Source organism: Chelmon rostratus, chromosome 6 (assembly GCF_017976325.1).
Source record: "Chelmon rostratus isolate fCheRos1 chromosome 6, fCheRos1.pri, whole genome shotgun sequence".
Lineage (NCBI taxonomy): Eukaryota > Metazoa > Chordata > Actinopteri > Chaetodontiformes > Chaetodontidae > Chelmon > Chelmon rostratus.
Genome location: NC_055663.1, coordinates 20,889,573 through 20,910,701, shown reverse-complemented (window position 1 = coordinate 20,910,701; position 21,129 = coordinate 20,889,573). Strand labels below are relative to the sequence as shown.

Genomic DNA, 21,129 nt, shown 5'->3' with positions numbered 1-21,129 from the left:
CAACCTCAAAATCGCACTAAATGTGACACCCTGGCATTATTAATCAGTATTGTATGTAAATTAGGTAGAGTATGCCAGCAGGAAGTGCCTTCATTGTGATACACAGCCTGAGCAATGGGCCTTTTTTGTCTTGTAAGGAGTTTGGATGGAGTTCTTCACAGGCCAGTTTGCACACACTTAGTGTCTGGAAGTATGACAATATTAAGACTAACAAAAGAAAACCAAACACAAGTGCTTGGCAACAAAAACATAGACATAATGCCCGAACAATTTCTACTCAAAAGAAAGTGTGTGTAATAATATCAGGAAGATATGGTTCCTTACATTTTATCAGTTTCTTAAAATGGAACAAGTGTCCAATGGATGGAAACACAGAAGTACAGAACCGTTTTCAGGCAATAGTGTACCTGTGACACTCCAATTTCAGCTGTAGCACACTGACAACTTGAGATAATACAGAGAGCAGAGTATCCCCTGCATATGACAAGGCCATAGCAATGATTAAGTGGATGGTACATTTTAATGAACACAAAGCCATCCGAGTGGAGGGTGATTTTAATTGAAATCCCCTTCTGTTAAATCACTTAACATATCCAAAGAGGGAAGGAAAAAGTGAGTCACTTGAGGAGATGTGTTCAGTGAACAAGTAATTCTGTTTGACTCACTAGACTGCTCTTTACCCCCAAAGTGACTTTTTGTTGATCTCCACCTCTCTTCTTTGTGTATTTTCTCTCAGCATCATCACTGAAGACTACAGGAACAGCACAGATTGTTGCTCACTTTCACACTGTTTGTAAAGCAACTAAGAAATATAAATGGATCCTTGCAAATACCAAGTCTCAGCAGATTTTGGTTGCTCCACAAATGTCTGATTTAAAAAAAGAGAAAAGCATGAAACAGTGTGATATTTTACCAAAAAACAATAATTTATTATCATGTCTTTTGCAAAGATCACCATTATCACATATTTTACCTGGCTACAAATGTGCCAACTACTCATTACTCAAAATTAGACCATTGACATTGACTCCAAACAAATACAGGGATCAGTTTAAAATTTCAAATTTACAATACTTCAGTTAAAAAGGAGGCATTTGGAATGAGTATACTGTACATGTAACTGAACTTTAAAGTCTGTCGATAAATGGCAACCCATTCATTTCACCAGTTTAGTTTTTCAATGATCTAATATGCTGTGGTCTGAGTCCTGCTCAGTGGCAATCATCCTAACACAAGTGTAATGTGACCTCAAACATAATTCAGTAATGGCTATACAATATCTATGAATTTTTCTAGTTACTAAAAACTCAAATTATACAATGCATGAATAAGGCTGAACAATACCTCCCTGTTGCACAGAGATGCCCAGAAACAGTTTGTGTATTAAGTCAGTCTGCCACACAAATGCATCATTGATTCAGTTTTTGCTGTTAAGGCTATGCTGAGTAAAGGTGTATGTGGAGAGTAAAAATGATGTAAAAATATTGGTATGTAAAAGCTATGAGCAGGTCCATCTGTTGAATATGTAGAAAAAAAACTCAAAATATTAAGCAAAAATAAAACTGAATACAAAATATTTTTTACCCAAATCTGCAAACCAAACAAACAAGCAGCAGCACTGGCAATGAGTCAGAACATTTTGGACTCTTGGGATGTTGTGTTCCTTTAAATCAAAAATCTCTGTTTTAAAAGTACAATATATAGTACATACATATTCCATGTGTCCACAAAGTTGTTTTTTATTGACCTGTCAGTATAGCAGCTTCTTGTTTGTAGCTTTGTAAGAAAAGTGTCTCAAGTTGACAAAGTACAGAAAGAACATATAAACAGTTTCACTGTAGGGTGAGGTATCAAACTTTCAAAAGATGCTTTTATAAAACTGCTGATGACATTAGAAACAGGTATTTGTTGACCAGAAACGTTTGCTCATATTAGCAATTTACAATGTTCTGTAATCTAAAACCTCAAATCTTTCCTCCAAAAAAAAAAAAAAAAAAAACAGATATGGCATTTGAGCTGAAACACTTGAAACAGAAGGGGATTTTTTCCATTTCAGGTAATTGAATTTCTGACACATTAATTCAAGAAATTCTTGTCATAGTTATACTCAGTCTTTAATTAGGAACAAATTCTACAGTATTATGACTGGAATGTGTTCTATGTCCCCTTAAAGCTGAAATTTTTACCTTATTTACTTTTACTCTTTTTTTTTCTACATAAGATATCATAATTTTATAATACCTGTGTGGTTTACTATTAGCCTTTGATTAATTGGACTGCTAGTCCAAGTCTCTGCACCAGTAGTCTGAAATATAATTTGAACTCAATCTAGACAACACTGAGTGTTAATGATTTCAGCTGTAAAAGATAAGTAGATCTGTTTATTCGAGGAGCATTAAAAAAAGTTAGGGAAAGGAAGGAAACCCACTGATTCATTGTGTGTTGCAACTGGAAACTGTATGTAATACACAAAAGAAAATACTCAACTTTCTTAAGATGCTCATACAACTATTTTGAGTTATATGGTTACAACATAAATATGAAAATAGAATTGAAAACATGTTTAGAGCGAAGTAATAAAATAATTATATAGTCATAATTTCATAGAAAAAAAGCTTTTCCCGTAGAGTGATATGAAAAACAATACTGAAAACTATGAAGAAAATGGTATGATACCACTGATAAATTCTTTACAAAATGCTTTTTGGGTTACAAACTGTGAAAAATATTCCTATTGTCCTCAAAAAAAAGTGCCACTTTGAACGAGGCAAGTATATTATACCGCATGGGGTAGAATGTGTGTGTTATTTTTTATACAGTAGTGACTGATAGGAAGGCGTTGTGCACTTTGGCTCCCTCAGGGGCCTTAGTACCATGAGTCATCAGCTCCTGGATGGTCATCCAGTTGTCCAGGATCTTCTTGTTGCGTTTCTTCATCATCTTTTTGTGGCTGAGCTCTATAATGCTGACTTCCTTGCGACCCTCACTGCTGCTCTGAGGGTTCTCCTTCAAGCTTTCCAGCCGACTACGCTGCATGAATTCTCGTCTTTTCCTCTGTTCTTTTGCTCTGACCAGGTGCTGCTTTCTTTCCTCTTTACTCCAGTACCTCCCCATCTTCATTTCACTCATTGCATCATCATCCGTGGTCATTCCCCCACTACGCTCTTCTTTAATCTTTAGGGCTCGCTCCCTCAGGATCTTATCTCTCACAGGCCTCTTGGTGATGTAGCGTGTGCCATCACTGCGGATCTTGACCTTCCACTCCATCTTGGGCTCATTTATGGGCCTCTGTGGCTCTTTGCAGACACTGAGGAGGCTGAGCTGACTCTGGGCATACTCTACAGCTGAGCGCTGCTGGATCAGCTGCATGTAGCTCTGGTAGTGGCGGGCATGAGCCGGGATGTTGACCTGCCTCTGCTGGGAACTGTGGGATGGAGAGAAGTAAGGAATCTGGGAAGCACGTGGCTTGAATTTCCTGCTGCTCTCCTCCTCAGCTTGAGTTGTCTGGTTTGACTCGGAAGGTTGGCTGTGGTCAGGGCTACTGCTTTTGGCTGGCACTGGAGCACGGCATGCTGGGATTGGGCTAAGAGAAGGGCCAGTGGCAAGGCCGCTGCAAAGGTTCCTCTGGTTGGTGAGACTCACCATCCTCTGGAGTGAGTGCTCTGGGGAGCGGTCCATTGCAAGAGGAGTGCTCCGTGAACTCTCGGCCGTGTTGTAGGCACTGGAGCTGTCCTTGTCCGATTTCTCCAGCCTCTCGTTAATGTCGGCCAGCTTACCCTTTGTGGGCTCACTCCGATGGAGGCTTTGGTTTTTAGTTAAGGGTGCAGAGCGGCCCGTGGAGGGAGACTGCTGGCCCTTACGAAGGTTATGGGCTTGCATGATGTTCTGACATTCAAGCTCGATGCTGCGCAGTTCCTCATTGAGCATACGTAGCTCATGCTGTACACCTCCCTGCTCCCCCATGCTGCACTCAATGGTGCTGCGGTGGCTGTAGAACAGGTCGTACTCACCGCTGTTACGTATCTGACACTTCAGCTCCAAGAGCTGCTGGAAACGATCACCCTCCGTCTCATCATCGTCCTCATCCTCTTTGTCCTCCAGCCGTGTGGAGCCGGTGGTACGGTGTGTGTCCCGATTGTCTCTCAAGCACTGTGACAGCCGTCTCTGGATGTGTGCCAGGACATTATGCTCTGAGCTCTCCATTCTGTCTCTTAAACTGAGTACACTATCTTTATGATGAGGGAGTGTGGAGCAGGTGGGCTTGTCATCCTCTGCTCTCTGAAATGAATAAGATAAGACACGTGACTTTTCCTTTAATGAACCACAGGAGAATTATTTTTTTAATTATGTGTGTATGTACATGTTTATAGTAAGTAGTAAATATAGTATATTTTCATCTTATTTGCATGAATTCTTTCAAATATGTTTTAACTGATGAAATATTTACTGATGTTATATATGGTAATGAACTTTGAAAGGTACTCTGACATTTTCTGTTTTAGCTTCCTTTTTATAAAATGAGGACAGAAAACAACAAAAAGTTAACAGAACTACAGTATTTAAGAGTTCAAGAAGTGCAACCCTATTCTGCATTCTCCTGAAGGATTACATGTGCTGTTGTGCATAACTCTGTTATACAGCTCTGTTACTTCGGGGATTGTTTCCTCTCTGCCATGTCTTTGAAGTTCCATTTATAAGGTTTTTTGTAGCATGCTATCCTCCCAACAAAACAGAATTTTAAATTATGATTACTAATGTTTGGAATTTAAATGGTGCAATAGTCCCCTTCCATAAATATTCATAATCATTATTTTATATTCATATTTCAAAGCTTGTTTTCACTGTTTTGCTAAGTCAATGAAGAGCTTGAATCAATCTCTGCCACTGGCTAGATCTGGTTCATATTGACTTTGAATAGTGTCCTATACCGTCAAAGCAATTATTGGTCAGTCTTGTCTTATAATGTTCATTACTCACTGGGTACTATGGTCTGTCAGTCAGTGGGAATGTTAACTTAAAGGTACAATGTGTAAGAATCATATTCTGCATAAAACAATGGACATCTCTGTGACATCACCTATTTGTTCCTGAAGAACCTTTGTGAAGCCTGTTTGTGGAAATCTAGCAGCTAGCTGTCACTCAAAGAGGTCAAGCCCATAATAAAGCGAAGAGCGCTTGTGAAACGTAGCAAACTCACATGCATCTCCCAGCTGGAACTATGAGAGGCTATACTTTTGACGCCTCTTGAGATACAAAGCGGTATTATGAGAGAGGATGGGCCGCAGCTAGCTGGTTAGCATTCTAACTTCATTGGATATCTCTGCAACTCAATATATAGACGTGTTTGACAGAGCATCAGAACTTCTTCACACTCTGTGGATAATATGTTTGTTTATTTTAAAGTTTTAAGCTAAAATTCTGGCTATAATCTTACACATTGTACCTTTTAAATCTATTACTTTAGACTCACTAGTTTTTAGGGGTATTATTCTTATTGAACAGAGCAAGAAAAAAGAAACAGGCTTTCCAGAGTTTCTTTAATCCAGTTAACAAGGCTTTGTCATTGACTTGCTAATCCAGTTATGCAAAGCATATGTTTTGCTGCTGTCTGACCTGTTCATACTCCTGCTCCTCCTGTAAGGCAGCCAGTTCCATCTCCTCTCTCTGCTGCTCCTCCAACATTTCCATCTTCAGCTGCTCCAGGAACTCACTGTGCTCATCATCCAGCCAGGCCTCCTCCAGCTAAGGGTGAATGAGGAAGGGAAGCATATGGAGAAAGAGAGAGAGAGAGAAAGGGGTGAGTGTTATTTGTCAAGGCCTAAAGCTTGTGGCGACACTATGTCTCAAAACAAATAGTTGGGTGTTCCAAATGGGTGCCCAAATAGGATTTTCTGAAAAAACTCCCAGCATGGTTTTGAAATAACTGCAAGCATCAATGTGATGTGGTGTATGACAGATATGCAGTACCCTATTTCTTAACCAACAAAACAACAGCACCACCACTCATCTTTAAAACATGTCGTGTAATCTTAAAATCAAGCCAATACAGTTTAATGGACATAAGACTGCCACCTTTGACCTATTTGCTCTACACCATCCATCATTTGTTTGTCTGGCCGATGTAAACCAAATGGGATCCATATCTGAAGACTTCAGATTTACTACTGAGAGACACATTTAATTATAAAGAGTCTACCATTGCTCCTGGCTCATCTGCACTGCGGCAGAGTCCTTTCGCTTATTTGCCATCGGCCTTGGGCCTGAACTCACTCCGCATTAGCATGCCATTAGCTTTTATGGCTTACCGTTGGAAGTCAATTACAGTGGCGCTACATAAAAATAAAACATGATGAGGTGTCTCAGTGGTGGCTTCCATGAGGAGCGGTTGTGGCATTGGGGAGGGGGGAGGGTTGGCAACCCAACACAGCTAAGGTTTACTCTCAGCAAATACACTGTAAATGACAAACCTTCAGGGCTGTAATTTATGAGTAGCGTGCTTCCTTTACCCATGTTCGGCTCACAGTCGCTGTTTTCATTCAATGGCTAAAACATGCAGTATGTTAGTGCAAGTGTGTGGCCATTTCTAACCTGCATCTCAGGTCTGGCAACCAGCAGCACGATGTTCCTACATTCATCATTGGAGAGTGCTGCCATGGCTTCCTCTCTATCTTGTACGTCTTGGCCATTAATCTGAAGACGAAATACAAACATGATTACCATACTGACTATTAAGTCAGATCCAAGCAAGCAAACATGTATTGTATACACAAATGCAAATATTTGGACACAATTACATACGTACACACATGCATACACTGAAGACAGCTTCATTCTCTCAATAGAGAAGCCCTTGAGAAAAACAAAGCACCACAATAAAAGTGGCCCTGTACAGTAATGCTTTTGTTTCTGGTGGAAATTGTAAACACTCTGTGCTGCTCCCTAATATGAAGCAGGACCCAACAGTGATTATGAATGGGACAGTAACTGCCGACGGGGCTGTTGTGTTCACCAAAGTATCCGGCAGCCTACATACATCTAGCCGTACAATTAACTGGCCACTGACAGGGGGCGTCCATCTTTTTGCAGGCAGAGTAATGGCCCTGTCACTGCTGGATAATAGTGCCAGAGTACTGGTCTGCCTCACAAACACACACACACACACACTCCTGCCTTAAATCAGTCACACAACACATGGCAGACACCAGACAATTAGACCAACAGCGCTTATACATCTGCCCCCCGCATCTAATAATCGCTTGCACAGACTATTTACTTCCTCGTTGACTTTATTCCTGTTTCCATTTAAAATGAACAACTGTACTTATTAACAGATATTTTCTGCGTAGAATGCTATGGTTTGCTTCTCAAATCATAGACCTTCACTCTGCTGCCTTCATGCTGTAACTCCCATTCACTGTCAGTGTCAAAATAGTTCACATTACCCATTTGAGGTATCAAAATTTCCCTCTCCCTGTGCATTATGTTTAACCTTAATGCTGCACTAATTCATAATTTTTATATGAACAATGTACCAATGACTATAATCTAAAAGGTGTCACAACCCACAGAGAATCATCACGTACCTCTGCTGTTCCTAACCATCTCTAATGAGCTTTTGAGCCTGTTTTAGTTTGTTGTTGCTGCTGGGCCTGCAGTGCGAACTTTCCTCTCTCATCACATTTCCAGCAGCAAAATGGAACCGTGTACAGTGAAATAACCCTGATAAACCCATTGCAGTTTGGTGCTTGGAGGGGTCGTATGCAGACAGACAAAATTAGCGACTGGGTGGTGAACACATGGCAAGCTACAGAGCTATTATTTATAGAGCTGTTATTTCCCCCAGGAATTGGTGGAGGCCCAAAAATAGCTAAAAGGAAAGTGAGTATTGGACTTACATTCATCAGAAGATTTAAAAGCAGCTCACAATCAATGCTAATGTTGCTCTGTCTGCTGAATGTGTAAAAAGGCAGTTGTTTGCCGTAATGATTCAATAAGGTGAAATGTCATTGTTTTCATCTTGTTTCGCTGCCCCCAAGTGGCCAAAATAAATCCATTAATGTAACTTTAAATTTAAAATTAGAGGCTCCGACTTAACTATACAAAAACAGTAATTACCCACCTAATCCACTGAGGTAACACTATCCAACCCTCAGCCCTAACAACTCTCCTTTCATTGTCAGTCACAGAATTCCTCAATGTCTGGCCTGAAGATGAAGCTAGGGCACAATAACAGTCATGGCCTCTCAGCTTTCCCGCAGGAGGCAGTAAGCTGCAGCACAGCGCCATCCTGAACCAGAACTCTTAAAAACCCCTGTTGGTGCTGAGTCGGTAACTAAAACAGCCAGGGGGGCAATTCTCCCCCTCTAACAGTCACAGTGGGGGCAAGTACACCTTTAATGTGCAGCCATTAAAAATGAATGGGCTCTCGTGCTGGGAGACAGTGGTTGTGTGACAAAATAAAAGCGTGTTTTTACGTTGAATGTAATGAGAGCTTGTGTAGAGGGGCAGTGAGAGAGTGTCCAGCTGTACCTGTAAAATGCGATCCCCCTCTCGGATGCGTCCATCTCTGGCAGCGATGCTGTTTGGACTGATCTGTGAAGGTAGAGGGAAAAAGTAATGCCTTTAAAACACTTTCAGTCTTCTTTCAAGAGAATTGTGGAGTGCCTGAAAATGTTTTACCTCATTACGTAGACATCTCCCAGCTAGACATGTCTAGACTATTATTAACAATGTGAGTAACACACAGTAGGTGTGCTGCAATGGGAAGACCTTAGATATAAAATGTCTTTCCTGCAGCTGCATGGATGGTTTTAGCCATGAACAAAAGCCACAACAAACTGAGTTATCACCTTTATCATTTAAGTCCTGAATCGTAACCGCCTCAGTTGTTATATTCTGGCAGGTTTATGTAGCATTCACAGCCTGTAACTCAACTGCAACACATGATGCACCTGCCCCTCCTATCACTAATGCCAGTGAACAAGGGGGCAGGACACTCTTTCATCAGCCAATAAATCGGTGTCTGGGGCTGCTCGTTTCACTCTTTCCTTTCAGGTGGGATCTATGGAGATGGTGAGGTGCTGTGGCACTCCATCTTCATGATAGTCTACTCCTACACAGAGGAACACTCATTAAACCGGGAGAGAGGTCACTAGACAGGAATTGGGGGTAGGACTGGAGGGAATGGAGCACACTGAAGGTAATCTTTTTGCAGTTATGGGGAGAGGGCCCAAAGCCTAAATATTCTACAGCTGAACAATAGGAAAATATAGGGATGTTTGCTTATTATGCCATGATTACACTTTTGCCACAGAGCAAGAAGGTCTTAAGTTTGACTGTCATCTTTGGTTTTTTCTGTGTGGTGTGTGCCTTTCTCACTGTGTTTGAAAGTGGGTGGAGGATCTGGAAGAAACATAAGCAACAAGGTGGAAGGTGGACTGTAAATTGCCCTTTAGTGTGAATAGGGGTGTCTGTTGGCCCTGCAGTAGACTGGTGACCTGTCCAGGATGGACTCTGCCTTTTTGCCCTATCCATGCTTGGATAGACTCCAGCCCCCTGTGCACCTGTGAAGAATTAAACAGGTGTAGAAAACGGACAGGTGGACCAAAGTAATGTCCTTTTCTGCTCTTCTGAATAATTTAACCATTGTACTGTAAGACACAATGGAAACAAACAAATAACTCAGAGTAAAAAACAATGTGGCCATTCATCAAGTGCTACAAAGTTGGGAAATCTAGCTTGTTTTAAAATGACCTTCCATTGTTCTGAACTCCGTGTTGATGTGTTCTCACTATTTATGCAAGATCAGAACACGTAACACTCCTCGAACACATTGTGTATACAGTGACATTCAGCCACCTCATCTAAATGCAGCACACACCTCTTAGCCTTACTTTTTTGCAGAGCGAACACCTAAAGATGCTGCCAGGAGCCACAGACCACATTGATTTATATTCCACTCTGCTCTCAAAGTGAACACCTTGCAGGGTCCGAGTCAACTTCAAACGAATCGGAGGGAAAGTTGAGCAGAATGGAGAACAGTAAAGGCTTCCAACAAGTGGGAAAAAATGCTCACATGTATCTCACAGCTCGCTTGTTGTATGTCAGCTGTACTGAAAGGACTGCGTAAACAACTCAGAGAAGACCTGAGAGCATTTTGGTTTTTTCCCTGTCTTGGCAGTTATTTTATGTTTACAGCTGACAGTGTCATCAGGCTGTTAGAACATTGAACTGTTCAATAACATCAATTGTGTTTGATAAAAGAGATCAATTTTAAAATTACTATACCCAATAGAGAAACCTGCTATGCTCACATGAATACTGAAATGAATATTACATATCACAATTTATTTAGTCTTGGAAATTTAGCTCTTTCAGTTGTTTCGGCATTTTATGGAGGTACTCTAACATAGCTGTGATGATTTTCTAAAACAGTGTTTACTTCAAAGAACTGAAATAAAAGAAATCAGTAGAATTTGAAACTACGTTATGTCCTAAGTGTATTAATGTTTTCTTTTTTTAAACAGCTAGCTGTCCTAACTGTGGAGGTTGGCAAAAAAAGCTTGCAGGAGGTTGATACATATATGTTGCATGTCTTTTTTACAGTATCTCCAGGAGCAAAGCAGAGTGGGGAAAGATCAAAGAGATGCAATTCTGTGTTTAGTGAGTTCTCACATGAAAAACTTAAGTATGAAAAGTTTCTCATGGCAAACTAAGTTAGAAAATGTAACACTCATGGTGTTATTTGAAGGAGATGAACTCTTTGAACTCAAGTCTATCATCTTGAAGGGCAAGTTATATACTCACCTCACTGACATAGATGGCAACATCCTCCTCTTCATCTGTTCTGTAGCAGAGAGTTAGGCCCAGCTTCTCTTGGCTACTGAGTCGACACAGTTCCACTTCCTAAACAGGAAAATACAATACATGTAAGAACAAGACTGAAAGTGTAGCCATGCATGCCAGGCACAGTGTTGCTTTGAGCTAAATGCAATTTGGTAAGTGTTAATGGCGATGTCATTAGTTTCACAGTTCCAAATTTCATGGCAATCCATTCTATAGATGTTGGGATATATCAGTCTGGACTAAAGTGGTGCACCAATCAACCAACTGATGGATATTGCCATCCCTGCAGGATATAGATTCATTTTTGACCTTGGAAACAGTTATTGACAAAACAGTTTCAAATTAAGGTCCATTTAGAAAATATTCTGGAGTTTATATTATTATATCACACAATCTTCTTCTAGAGATGAAGTTCACATTTGTCATGGAATTGTAGATGGACAAGTTTCTATTTTTCTGAGCACTTCAAGCCAACATGAAAGAGAAATCCTTGAAGTGTTAAGAAATGTGCTACCATTCAATGACAACTGTACTCACTTAACTACTAAATTAACCTTTTGGAGATATTGTTTTGCCGACATTGAGGACCCCTGTAACCTCTAATAAAGAAACAAACAGACTCAAAATGAATTCTATACACTTGCCATTAGCTAAAATCTTGATGTATAACAATGGATACACAAACACAAAGGTTCTGCTCAACTGAGGATCAAATAACAATGTCTCAGCACAAAAATCCTACTTGCTTTTGAGACGCTCTGAGTCTGGATTGCCAACTCTCATCTGAGGTTCTTGAGTCTCAGAGTGTTTGATCATGAAAGACATTCTCAGCTCGCAGAGTTTGATCGGTGGGGCTTTGATAAATGTCAAAGGACCTCAAGTGTTTTTCTTTCAAGCCGTTGCCAAGTTATAGAATATTAGACTATAAATAAACTATAATTATGCTAGTGCTCACAGATATACATATTTATTGCAGCACCAAAGTATTCCCCTTCTTCCCTTGGGGAGAGATCAACAAACTATTGACTTACAAATCAGTGGTCGTCATATTTCCCCCGAGCCTCTTGGAACATAGCAGAGTACCCTGGCATCAACAGGAATTCTTCATTTAAGTTCATAAAAACACACACAGAGATTTGATGAACAGCTAGCACTTGAGTGAGTGGCACAGTCCCCCTTCATCTCATATCTAAAAAACACAACTTCCAATTTCTCCCGGGCTTGCAGACAGTTTATGTACATAACCCACTTTGCACTCCGTTTCCCACAACACAGGCCCAGCCAAACACCAAACAGCACAAGCCTGTGCCCCATCCCCGAATGCTGAAACATATCAAGGGTGTTGGAGGGAATCAAGTGTGAAATGGCCTCTCCTCCCAAAGTCTTCATTAGAGCAGAAACACCAACTCTCAGCAGCAGGAGCGAGGTGGTTGAGTGGAGAGGAGGGTGGAGGGGGCAGAGAGAAATGAGGCAACGGCAATGGCTCTGGTGGGGCTCAGAGGGGTCTCACACAGAAAGAGAGATTCATTTCCTCTATGACAAGTGTGGGTTGGCTGGTTACACGTGTCAGATGTGGCAGGGCTTTAGGAAGGGGACGAGGAGGGGTCGCAGTCTGACCGCGATGGGATGAGATGAGGGGAAAAGGCCAATACCGCTGCCACCTGATGCCTCTGGCTACCCCTCCTAAGCTACCCCCCACTTCCTCAAACACAAGCAAACACACTTTAGACTCAATTCCCATTTTCTCCTTCTCTCCCGTCAGTCTTTTCTTTCAACACTTCTCTGCCTCTGCTTTTCTCACACATTGGCAGATCACTGAGGTGTTTTTTGGACCGGGGATCTGCTGCTGCTGGTGGGCAACACACACAAAACAAAAAGTAATTCCTGCATCCCTGTGCAATTCCTACGCTTACACACACAATTCAGCAGAGCCCACACATTTGCACAGACACAGAGAAAAAGAGCTGAAGAAAAACTACGTCGTCTGAGCTTTGTTGTTTTATCTTTCTCGACACCCTCCACCTGATGGGGAGCTCAGATCTTTAATTGACTGCCTCAGAAGCGATGACAACCTCAAATCCTGGTTGATATGCAACGACACAATGTGAGAAAGAAGAAGCTTTGCTTCTGACAACCTGAACAAAGTGAGCTGCAAGAATCAGTCATTAGCTATATTAAAAATGTTACTAATGAGCCACCACTGTTATTGTTGGTAGAGATATTATTAAAGCGGTACATCTCCTGATGCAACGAAGCAGTCATGGAGGAAATGGGAGCCACGAAGACAGTGCACACCTTGCATGCTAATATGTGAGAAGTTGTGGGATATCTGTGCGAAATATTAAAATCGCGAGCAATGTCTCAGAGACACTGTCTAAAAATATACCACACAAATTAATTGCTGAGACTGAGGCAAAGCATAGGTGTGAGCAGGTACTACATCATCCCTATCTGGCTCTGCAAAACAAGCCTAAAGTTACCTCTGACTAATTAATGGCTAGATATAGTGCAGGAGACCTGTGGCTAAATGATCAGAGAAAATAGATTGCCACAATTACTGCTTGTTGGATGAAGCATCAAACGTGTGTGTTGAACCCAATGCAGCACACATATGTGACCCTTTGTTTTCTTTACCAGACGCTCTTTGGCTTTCTGGTTTTAAGACAATAATATGTATGAAAAAAAACACCCACTCACACTCAGATGCCTCAGTAAAAGGAGGTTGTCTCCTGATCCATCAAACACACTTTCACCAATCTCAGTCTAGCCTGTTCCCTGTTCATTTTTTTTTTCTTCTCCATTTTTCAGGCGAGCTCTTTGCCTCTCAGGCAGGAGATTGCAGCGTGGCACAGGGAAGAGGGCTGACAGTAAATTAATGACTCCGATGGCGTGATTAGGTGGAAGATTGCCGCCCACCATCAAAGTGCATTGGATGCTGTCATAATAATCGTGCCTTTGATTACCAGTAATTAAAAAAGCAGTCACAAATGCATGGATGGCTACCGCTGGCAGGAAGAGAGGGAGGACTATCTCTGAGCTTGGAGCACTTCACTTCTTTAGAACTTACCGAAACTAATCAAAGGAATGGTTACTAACATGGTGTTGTGGCCACATGCACATCAAGGGATTTGAGGAAATGTATGATGTTTCTGTGTGAAATTTTAGCTATAAGGCATAGCCTGTGTTTCATTATTCCAAACAAGCCAACCATCAGAGAGGACCGAGCCATTATAGGCTCATGCACTCCAGTCCAGGATTTGTTCAGTTTTAACTATAGGGGTGGCAGAGAAATTCTCCTTCGCCTCTGCTACAGAATGAACAATTAAATTAGCTGAGCTGCAATATACTGTATATTTTCATTCAAATCCTCCTCGCCTAGCTTGTTAAGTGAAACATATTTTAAAGTCCATCCTCAACCTTTTGAGATTATACAAATCTGATTCCAAAAAAGTTGGGACACAGTGTACAACATAAATAAGACAGAATGTGATCATTTGCTTAACCTTTTTGACGTACACTCTATTAAAAACAGTACAAAGACAATATATTTAATATTTGACTTCATCACCTTCATTGATTTTTGTAAATATCTGCTTATTCTGAATTTGATGCAGCAACATGTTTCAAACAAGTTTGGACAGGAGCAACAAAAGACTGGGAAAGTTATGGAATGATCCAAAAACACCTGTTTGGAACATTCCACAGGTAAACAGGTTGATTGGTAACAGGTGAGAGTATCGTGATTCTGTATGAAAGGAGGATCCTGGGAAGGCTCAGTCGCTCACAAGCAAGGATGGAGCGAGGTTCACCACTTTGTGTGAACACATGATTGCATGAAGGATGTTATTACATGGGCTCGGAAACACTTGTAAAACATAAATAAATAAAATAAAACAGTTTGTTTGCAAATGATTGCATTCTGTTTTTATTTATGTTCTACACAGTATAAGCATAGCATAGCTAACTGTCTTGGAATTAGGGTTGTAGATAAACTTAAAGTGAGGTGCATTATGGTGGAATTTGATTTTCTGTTCCTACTGAGTCAATTAAAAATAAATACATTGGATTGGAGTCATTGAGTCCGAATGGACCATGTTCTCCACCTCCATTGTTGACGCAGCTGTTCGGAGCTGTGGCCGTAAGGTCTCTGGTGCCTGCCGTGGCGGCAATCCCCGAACCCGGTGGTGGACACCAGAAGTAAGGGATGCCGTCAAGCTGAAGAAGGAGTCCTATCGAGCCTGGTTGGTTTGTGGGACTCCTGAGGCAGCTGACAGGTACCGGCAGGCCAAGCGTGCTGCGGCACGGGCAGTTGTTGAAGCAAAAACTCGGGTATGGGAAAAGTTCGGGGAGGCCATGGAGGAGGATTATCGGTCGGCCACAAAGATATTCTGGCAAACCGTCCGGCACCTCAGAAGGGGGAAGCAGTACCCTCCCAACACTGTTTACAGTGGAGGTGGGGAGCTGTTGACCTCGACTGGGGATATTGTCGGGCGGTGGAAAGAGTACTTTGAGGATCTCCTCAATCCCATTGCCACGCCTTCCGTAGAGGAAGCAGGGGCTGGGGACCCAGAGGCTGGCTCATCCATCACTCAGGCTGAGGTCACCGAGGTAGTTCGGAAGCTCCTCGGTGGCAAGGCCCCGGGGGTGGATGAGATCCGCCCTGAGTACCTCAAGTCTCTGGATGTTGTCGGGCTGTCCTGGTTGACACGCCTTTGCAACATCGCGTGGCAGTTGGGGACAGTGCCCCTGGACTGGCAGACCGGGGTGGTGGTCCCTCTATTCAAAAAGGGGGACCGGAGGGTGTGCTCCAACTACAGGGGGATCACACTCCTCAGCCTCCCTGGTAAAGTCTATTCCAGGGTACTGGAGAGGAGAATTCGGCCGATAGTCGAACCTCGGATTCAGGAGGAACAATGCGGTTTTCGTCCTGGCCGTGGAACACTGGACCAGCTCTACACCCTCCGCAGGGTGCTCGAGGGTTCATGGGAGTTTGCCCAACCAGTCCACATGTGTTTTGTGGACTTGGAGAAGGCATTCGACCGTGTCCCTCGTGGCATTCTGTGGGAGGTGCTTCGGGAGTATGGAGTCCGGGGCCCTTTGCTACGGGCCGTCCGGTCTCTGTATGACCGGAGCAGGAGCTTGGTTCGCATTGCCGGCAGTAAGTCAGACTTGTTCCCAGTGCATGTTGGACTCCGGCAGGGCTGCCCTTTGTCACCGGCTCTGTTCATTATTTTTATGGACAGAATTTCTAGGCGCAGCCAAGGGCCGGAGGGAATCTGGTTTGGGGACCACAGGATCTCATCTCTGCTTTTTGCGGATGATGTTGTCCTGTTGGCTTCTTCGAACCAGGACCTCCAGCATGTGTTGGGGCAGTTTGCAGCCGAGTGTGAAGCGGCTGGGATGAGAATCAGCACCTCCAAGTCCGAGGCCATGGTTCTCGACCGGAAAAGGGTGGCTTGTCCCCTCTGGGTTGGAAGAGAGCTCCTGCCTCAAGTGGAGGAGTTCAAGTATCTTGGGGTCTTGTTCAGGAGTGAGGGAAGGATGGAGCGTGAGATTGACAGGCGGATCGGTGCGGCGGCAGCAGTAATGCGGTCGTTGTACCGGTCCGTCCTGGTGAAGAAGGAGCTGAGCCGAAAGGCAAAGCTCTTGATTTACCGGTCAATCTACGTTCCTACCCTCACCTATGGTAATGAACTTTGGGTCATGACCGAAAGAACGAGATCTCGGATACAAGCGGCTGAAATGAGTTTCCTCCGCAGGGTGGCGGGGCGCTCCCTTAGAGATAGGGTGAGGAGCTCTGTCATTCGGGAGGAGCTCAGAGTAGAGCCGCTGCTCCTCCAGAGGAGCCAGCTGAGGTGGCTCGGGCATCTTCAACGGATGCCTCCTGGACGCCTTCCTGGGAGGGTGTTCCGGGCATGCCCCACCGGGAAGAGGCCCCGGGGAAGACCCAGGACACGCTGGAGGGACTATGTCACTCGGCTGGCCTGGGAACGCCTCGGGGTCCCCCCGGAAGAGCTGGAGGAAGTGTCTGGGGAGAGGGAATTTTGGGCCTCCCTGCTTAGACTGCTGCCCCCGCGACCCGGCCCCGGATAAGCGGAAGAGAATGGATGGATGGATGGACATACAGCACAGAATAAAAGTTTACTGGGAAAAAACAGAATTTAGGGTCTTTTTTCATTTAAACAGACTCTTACTTGGATTTATTTACTTTGAATACAAATGTGTCCTTTCATCCCACATAGGTTGTGTCAAAAAATGAAACCTGGCCACAATATAACATAACATCATTTAGCAAGCCCACATTCCTGACAACTAGTTTGTAATATGGCGGCGTACTTCTGCTGTTTACCTTACAACTAGAAATTAAGTAATTATGGTAACTTTTCAGACTCATAAATGGTTGAAGTGCCTCCTTGGTTTAAGCGCAGGGCTGTTTTTGGAGTTCTCGATAAGCTGCAGTCCGCCAAACCAAAACAATGACGTCCCGTAGAGCTGAGGCGGATACAGAGCTAGGTGATAATTCTCCGTCACCACAAGTAACTCCTTTCACATTCCACGTAGTCATCTGAATTATTGCTAATGTAAAAATATTAATTAGGTCAGCTTTAAGGGCATGTAAGTATACTGTCACTGGTGGAGGTTCAAAGGTGGAGGTCATAAAAGTATTATGTGTTAGCTGTACAGGTGTCAGTCTTTTGATGTCTCTCCTGATATAGCAATATGCAGTATGTTGTGTGTCCTGTGGCCACTTATTAAGTGCTAAGTACAGGAAAATGGAGATTCTGTCTGAACAGCCTTGAAATATACAGAATACTATGATTGTGTACTTCTGTGGCATGTGGCATCTCTTCACCTTATGAACCACTATCCTCCAGGACTCTGGCATGTTGATTACCCTAACAGAAACATCAATGTCCTGGTGTATTAGAAAGGTGAATTAGATTTAGACGGTTTCCCTGCGATGTGACGGCAAACTGCTCTCCCCCGCTGAGCTTTTTTCATCTAACAAAAGGTAATTTAAAGAAATGTCTTTCCTTCATTTTCTTTCCTCTCCTTCAGCGGAGAGCGAGGGATCAGGTCGACTCTGAAAGTGGCTTTTCAGCTTTCGTCTACATCCCCCTCACAGCGTTTTCAGTTGACATACAGTAAGTGGGGCTGCATTAGCGCGGTATCTAACTCCTCGAGCGTGAAATAAAAAAAAATGGCGCAGGCTACAAAGCATACACAGTATAATAGGATTTGTTAATAGCAATGAGGCATAAAGAGAGGCTTTAATATATTATATTTGTTCCGATTTGACACTGGGGCCCCTGCGATCCAAGCGGGTGCACATATCTCTTTCGGATGTGAAGAAACGGCTCAAGCTCAGTGGGTGGAAGCATTCAGAACAAATTTAAATGAAACAAATATGAGGAGGGAGGGGTGAGCAATCATCATACATCAGACCAGTCGGAGCCCTCGCTGGCAATGTGCTCGCACCTCAATGACTCGGAAATAAAGAATATTGGACCAAAGCGGAGGCAGTCTGTTTATCTCCTCCCGTCACAGTTGAATCAGTGCATCTGTATGTATATCTGTATGTGTCAGAGATCAGCAGCCTCAAAAATGTCACCTCTCCAACAGCTCCTGTTACTTACACTTCAGTAAAGATGTAGAAGCAAAGAAATGTGTTTCTTTGTTTCCTCCTTTGCTTACTAACGCCTGCCACACACACCTCACTTAACTCGTGTTTAATCAGGCTCAGAGTCAACCGGCTTGCTAGCTTTTTCCTTCCAGACTTGTGAAAACAATTAGTAAATCTCAGGTAACACTGTCACAGTATGGAGAATTTCACCTCCAAGCTCTCTTTTTGCCTTGCAGGAAAAAAAAAAAAAAAGCAAGAACACAGAGGCATGTCATCATTGCCGATGGATTTTTTTCAAGCTGTCTGCAATGTGGCTGATCATCTGTCACTACTGTGCCCCTGGAATCTGCCTGCAGACTTGGTTAGTGTTTGCGTCCATCCACCGATTGTTAAGCACCATTAAATAATTAAAGCATTAAAATAAAATTTCAATGTTCAAGTAGTGAACAGTAAAGATAATAGATTTTTGAGGATATCGTGCTAATGTGTATGTGTTTGGTATGAGGCTGGAGCCAGGAGACAAAAACTGCAGGCAGAAGAAAGCCGCTCGTACCAGCACCTCTAACGCTCAACAGGTAACACTATGCATCTCATTTGTTTAATCTGTACACAAACAGAAGTGTACAAAAAGAACAAGCTATGGTTTTCTAGCAACCTCAAAAACACTCCAGGAAGTCACAACTCCCCATAAAACCACAAAACCACACTTCTGTTTGTGTTGAATTACTACTGGTAGGCAGCTAGGTGGTATTCTAGGCTAACCGCTACAGCTACCAGACAGGCATTAGAGAGGTATAAGTCCAGCAACAAAGCGAATAAGCCTATTCCCAAAACTATTCCTTTAAGAGCTGGGACTACTTTGAGGATTTTGTGTTAGCTTAGTGCACAGTGTTCTCTGGTGTACAAACCATGCAGTGTTGACATTATTTCACTTTCTATGTTTGGCATTTCTGTGCCACAATTGTCCTGCCAACATATGCACCAGCGCATGTCAGCGCTAAAATTAGCTGATAACATTAGCCATGCCGATGAGTCTGTGAGGCTCTTGTAAGCGGTGATGTCAAGTGCGGTTCCTACCTCGTACTCAAACTCCTCTGTCCTCTCTCCATCAGCTGGAACCGGGGAGAGGTAGTCTGTCCCTTCATAGTAATCCTGGTCCATTGTATGAAGAGAATGACAGCTGTCAGGGGGGAGACACAGAGGAAGAAAGAGAGGAGACAGACAGATGGGGGGGGGGCAGAGACACAGAAAGAGGTGGAGGAGTTGGGCGTGAGCAATATCCTTCTCTTCATTTTCTTTCATATGTGTTCAATACCTCTAAGTGACAGGATTTCCTTGCCTTTGTCTTTTCGGGAATCTGAAGAATAAACGATTTGTCAAGGGCTTTCACTTGCAGAGTGTGTGTGTGATGAAAGTGCAGCCCCTTGTTAATAACAGCATATCCACATAATTTGCTTCCTGCTCTTGACAGACAAAACCCCCCACATTGTACAGTGTTATTCTATTATCCTTCCCTCAGTCACTGAACAAAACCGCATTGTGAGGGCCCGGCGAGATGAGCAGCTTCAGTGCTACACGATATAATTCACGTTGGACAAAAAACTTCAAAAAGACACTCTGTTGAACATGTTGAGTGACGTGTTCAGAGGCCGTCTGACTCTCAGATTACCCAGCACTGTAAAACTGTCTCCAAACAATCTTCCAGTCACAAAACCAGACTGGTAAATGTCAGGATGCTTTATACTTTGATGCCTCAGTATTAGCCGTATAACAGCATTGGCAGCGGGCGCAAAGAATGCAAGTTTACAATCCAGCCTCAGAAACAAGACTGACAAACATTCGTTGCATCTATAAAATCTGCTGTATATTGGATTTTGCACCTGAGCTCAGATGAAGAGAAGAAAGTGCGAGTTTTATGGGACACATTGATTACATTTGGAGTTGGCCTGGGGCTGTAAGTAGCCCGCGAGTGCACTGTGTTGCCTACTTTTTTATTAGCCCATTTGCTTTAATCACCTTGTAAACCTTCCATGAGTCAAAACGGATACACCAAGAAGCTCCAATTATGGCATGAAGGCCCTGTGGGGAATTCTATGGTAATGTCTGAGATATATACATGTGGCGTTGGTTTTGATCAGGTCATTTATAGTACTTTATAACTAGTATGTAACACTGGCAATAACAGATTTTTAATGATATTTTTAATGAGATACAGATGGAGCAGCCAACAGAAATTCTGTCCCTGAATGTCTCAGCAACAGTTACTCAGAGATGTTTATGATGGCTGGGAATTAATTATCCAGTGTGACAAACACACGGTTCACCAGCTCCATCCTGACTTCAGTTCTGCACCGTGAAGCTCCTGCATTGCAATCGTCTCATTGTCTCATTCCCAAGAGGTGAAACCCAGATTCCTTTATGCTAAACATGTCTTGTTCAGTTTACTTCTCCTTTGAGATGAAGAGAAACATAAACGAAAATGCCAGAAGAGGAAATAATGAACCCTGTTTCTTTTGTTGTTTTCCAGAAAACCTCTTGTTGATACTTTAAACTCTCCAGATATGTTCTTGCACATATTTTCATGCCTTTCTCTCGCATAGACAATAAAAACATGTGTTGGAGGTATTGTACTACCCAGCATCCAGTTGAGATGTGATTAG

At 42.9% G+C, this 21,129-nt stretch overlaps 1 protein-coding gene across 1 annotated transcript in view; it reads right to left on the bottom strand.

Moving 5' to 3' along the window:
- Window positions 1–957: 957 nt before the first annotated feature.
- LOC121607832 (PDZ domain-containing RING finger protein 4-like) overlaps window positions 958–21,129 on the bottom strand; it is a 116,000-nt gene continuing 95,828 nt past the window's right edge. Inside the window, exons 3-8 of the mRNA XM_041938828.1 lie at window positions 19,547–19,649; window positions 10,807–10,905; window positions 8,530–8,592; window positions 6,589–6,690; window positions 5,614–5,742; window positions 958–4,278 (exon numbers count right to left, since the gene is read on the bottom strand). Of these exons, the coding sequence (XP_041794762.1) occupies window positions 2,812–4,278; window positions 5,614–5,742; window positions 6,589–6,690; window positions 8,530–8,592; window positions 10,807–10,905; window positions 19,547–19,649 (1,963 nt within the window). The 3' untranslated portion in view covers window positions 958–2,811. The remainder of the gene's footprint in view (window positions 4,279–5,613; window positions 5,743–6,588; window positions 6,691–8,529; window positions 8,593–10,806; window positions 10,906–19,546; window positions 19,650–21,129) is intronic.